This window comes from Nicotiana tabacum, chromosome 2, assembly GCF_000715075.1.
Source record: "Nicotiana tabacum cultivar K326 chromosome 2, ASM71507v2, whole genome shotgun sequence".
In the NCBI taxonomy this organism is placed as follows: domain Eukaryota; kingdom Viridiplantae; phylum Streptophyta; class Magnoliopsida; order Solanales; family Solanaceae; genus Nicotiana; species Nicotiana tabacum.
The window spans coordinates 109035087-109039375 of record NC_134081.1 but is presented as its reverse complement, the minus strand read 5'-3'; the positions used below and the strand labels follow the sequence as shown (position 1 = coordinate 109039375).

At 35.0% G+C, this 4289-nt stretch overlaps 1 protein-coding gene across 1 annotated transcript; it reads right to left on the bottom strand.

Moving 5' to 3' along the window:
- Nucleotides 1–508: 508 nt before the first annotated feature.
- Nucleotides 509–3921, bottom strand: LOC107794943 (putative F-box/FBD/LRR-repeat protein At4g03220). The gene is made up of 3 exons (XM_016617504.2): nucleotides 2699–3921; nucleotides 1812–1997; nucleotides 509–1308 (listed from the first exon to the last, which is right to left on the bottom strand). Exons 1-3 carry the CDS (start codon nucleotides 3767–3769, stop codon nucleotides 1006–1008), a joined length of 1560 nt encoding a protein of 519 aa, XP_016472990.1. The 5' UTR covers nucleotides 3770–3921; the 3' UTR covers nucleotides 509–1005.
- Between the last annotated feature and the right edge of the window lie 368 nt (nucleotides 3922–4289).

Genomic DNA, 4289 nt, shown 5'->3' with positions numbered 1-4289 from the left:
ATGACTAAGTGACAGTTGTATCAGTGGATAATTGAAATTGTTTTTGCAAAGCAAATCTTGTTGGTACCTTACGACCATATGACCTCTTCATCGATGTTACAGAGTATTAGATACAGGCCTTAACTTCTTTTAGAATTTCTGACGTTTTGTTATTAGTGAAAAATATATTGATGAGCTTATCATCAAATATTGCTGCCAAAATTTTCGGGAGGAAACATTATTGTACGCCAAAGCTGTGAAAAAATGTCAAAAGTTGAGAGAACTGTATATGTAAAATGCCCATCATTTTAAGCATGCCTATTTATGATCTTGTTTCAGTAAATCTTAGGCGTTGATATTAAAAAGGAATACATGGAATGAGCACATATCACCAAGTAAAAACTTGAGAAAACAGAGAGAATGAGAAATGTAGATGTAGAGTAGTCAGACCCAATTTAGAATGCTAACTTTAATAACAAGACAGGCTAAAACTTAAAGTACCGTGATAAGAACAATACGGGCTAAAAGTTGTACTATGATAAGAATAATACGGGCTAAAAGTTAAAGTACTAGGATAAGAACAATACGGGCTAAAAGTTGAAGTACTACGATAAGAACAATACGTGCTAAAAGTTAAAGTACTATGATAAGAACACTACGGGCCAAAATCAGGTCACACTATCTCATGGAGTCCAAAACTGCTTTTCGAGACAGAGCTACCATAAATTTGGAAATCTATTAGAAAGGGACGATTTCCCTTTGTTTTAATCTTGAAGTAAAATACAGCAAGTTCACTTGAAAACAATTGCCCTTCGGGATGGCCGAGTTGGTTGAGCAGGGGACTTCCCAAATGGGAGATCTAGGGTTCGAAATCCACTTGCATACCTCTCCGGCCAAGTTCCGTTGCATGAGATTTGCATAGTGAGATTTACTCTCTTGTGTAGTTTACGGTCTATTACACAGGAATCCTGGGTTTACCCTGTGTGCACCCGAAGGATAGTGACCGCGGATTCCTTGTTAACAAGTTCACTTGAAAACAATCTTAGCGTTACAAGATGCCTTGGAAAACCCCATTATTTGTGACTTGATTTTTTCTCTGTGTAGCGAGTCTCTTGACTTGGAAATCTCTGCACACAAGAACATTTCTTGCAACACTTTCCCATGCTTCAGCAAAAACTTCACTAAACTAACATCACTTTCACAGTCTGAGAATCCATAAATCTTTACTACTTTAAGATGTTGAAGGAAGGAATTTATGGCATGACTTTGTGACTCCCAAAATCTTTCTTCACCAGAGTTGGACAATTGCCATAGGTCCCTGTTCCATTTCTGAAATTTGGACAAAGAATAAAATGACGTCAATGTAATGTGTAACTTGTACCTTATTCCCCCTATAGTTTTGTTACTGACTCAGTGACGAAGGTAGGAATTCCCCTAAGGATACTCAAACTTGAAATAACAAAAAATAATTCTCCGATAAAAAGTGCATCCTTTTGAGCATTGTTCAAATGCCATATAAAGTGATGGTAATGAATAATTATTGGGTTTCCTTATATACCTGATATGATGAATAGCTCTCCTTTTTTATAAGTTTGATATTATTGAGTTTCCTTTTATAAATACCACACACAAGAAAATTTGCTCTTATGTTTTTTCTAGTGTCCTTGTATTCTTTACAAAGAATATTTTTTTTAAAAAAAAAATGATTTTTATGTTCTTAACCGTACACACTACTGAGTCACTGACTTATACTGTTGCTTGGTTAGAAGTTGTAAGTAATTATACGCAAATTTGTTTGATTGTAAGGTAAAGTAAAAATGAGAAGCATTTACCCTTCTTTCGATGTTGTGGTCATTGGTAATCTTGAGAATGAGTGTGTTAGTAGCTGGGGAACTCCTAAATATATTTGCTAATCCTGGAATGTTGTGTTTGCGGAATCCTGTGTGCAACTCTAAGCATCTCAGTTTTGTAAAAGGCCGCAGTGAAATTCCTGCCAAGTGATTATTCTTCGATAGAATCTGCGGGAAAATTAGAGAGCGTTAAACAAAAATCTTCGCCATAGATGAAGATACCCTTGTCTTAATTGAAAGATAAGTTTATTACATCTTAGTCAATCAACTAATAACATTTATGTGCATAAATCACAGCAGTATTAGCGAGCAAATATGACCGGCCACTAATACTTGTATTAGAGTAGAATGTCCACATAACATTCCTTAGGGTGCCGCACCCTGAGTGAACACGGAGTGCCTTGTGTACCGAACTTTTCATTTTTTTTTTTGGGCAACTCCTTCAAACTAGTGTATAATATAAATCATTATAATGCTATAACCAAAATTATGGATCCATAATTAAAGTCAAATTGTTAACCACATGGAAATGTCTATAATAAGTGAAACTAGTAGACAGACAATTAAGGGAGAATCAGCTATAACAAGTAAAATTACACTAATAAAGTAAAAAATCTTTTCATTGATTGTGTACAACAACAACAACATACCTAGTATAATCTCACAAGTGGGGTTTGGGGAGATCAGTAACGAGTACGCAATCTTACCCCCTATGTTGTGTAGGTGAGATATTATTTTTGATAGACTCTCGACTCAAAACTAGCATGCATAATCATAACGGTATAGAGTAAGACATGCAATAGCGAAGAAGTCATAGAATAGAAACAGCGATGTTGATAATAGTAAAACAGAATCTTAAAAGCAAATACCTCAACGCTTTGGTTTTCAAGAAGTAAAGAATGGGAATGAGAGAGCCCCGACAAGAAATCATTCACACTCCGAAGCTTCATTGCGCTAAGGTCCTCAAGAAGAACAAAAAACCCAACCAACGCCTCAATCAAAGAAGTTAAATTCTCCAAACAACTCTGGTCTGTTATAGTATTACTCGACCATATTATCCTTTTAAGTCTTGGACCATTAACCTTGACCTTAGTGCCACTAGTGTACGAATCAAAACAACTCTTGACACTCAAACTTTCCAATTTTGGACCCGTTACATCTAAATGCTCCAATTGAAAACAATTCTCAAGTGTTAATTCTTCAAGTACACGACAACTTACATGTAGATAAATTAGTCCACTACAATTTTCAAGATTCAACTTTTTAAGCAATGGAAAAGATGAATCGGTAAACAAATCATGAAGTGAAGGTTGCTCGTACATAATAATGCACGAAAGTGATAGTGAAAACAAATTTCTGAAACCATTCTTCATAATTGAAGAAGGAGGTAACCTGAACCCTGGATACTTGGACTTTAATTTAAAAACCCTTAAAGAGTCACTACTAATTGCACTTCGAGGGAAATTAAAGTAATCATTGGTTGCAACCTCAACATCTAGTTCTTGAACATTGTGCTTAACAGCGCCACGAATCAGGCTATTCAATCGGGAAAAACTCAAATTTGCACGAAAACGGAGGAATCTAATCCCTGAATTTTTTTCGCGAAGGGACAACACTTGATCGATGAAATCAGCTCCTCCTGCAATATTACTCCAAGTAGTGTGTAGTTTTTTATGACTATTTGGGCTGACTTTTGGGGTTGAGTTAATGGATGATGGGACGTTGATTGTGGTAAAATCGAGATCTGGGAATGTGTACCATAGATATCTCCATCGTTTAGAAAGGACACTAGTTTTAGCAATGGATTTAATTGGAAGAGAAAAAAGAATATGATGAAGAACTGCATCTGGGAGATCACTAATCCTATCTTCACCACATGATGAAAAACTTTCGTAGATTTCATTTAGAAGCCTTATTTTCTTAGCAGATCTTGTTTCCATTAAAATGGTTGTGGCTTCTTCATCTGATATTACAATGGATCATCTTTTTCTTCTGTAATACAGATGAAAGAGTGTCATTAGGGGTAGTTAAGCTTAGGGTTTGAAACTTTCAAAAGCAAAAAAAAGGAAAAAGAAAATAGCTTTCAAAAGAGTGAAATACTACTAAACTTCGTGCGATAAGAAAGCCTGAGTTTGTTTCAATTCAAAATACTTTAATTTATCCTTATCGTCTTAGTCTATTTTAACCAGGCTTCAAAAATTAAATGTTACTTCTATATAAGAAAAAAAGGTTCTAACTCAGGCAGGAGAAAAAAGGTAACAAAAACTATTTTTTAAAAAGAAAGTTCATCTGCATTTACAATGGACAGCCTCCGCATTTACAATGGATATAAATATATGTCCCCTTTTAGATAACGAAATATCAAAAAAATATCATAACTATATATAAGATACCGTTGTGATCTCATCTTATTAACTCCCAGTGATTACGGATCAAAGAGCATTTACTTCTCATCTTTAC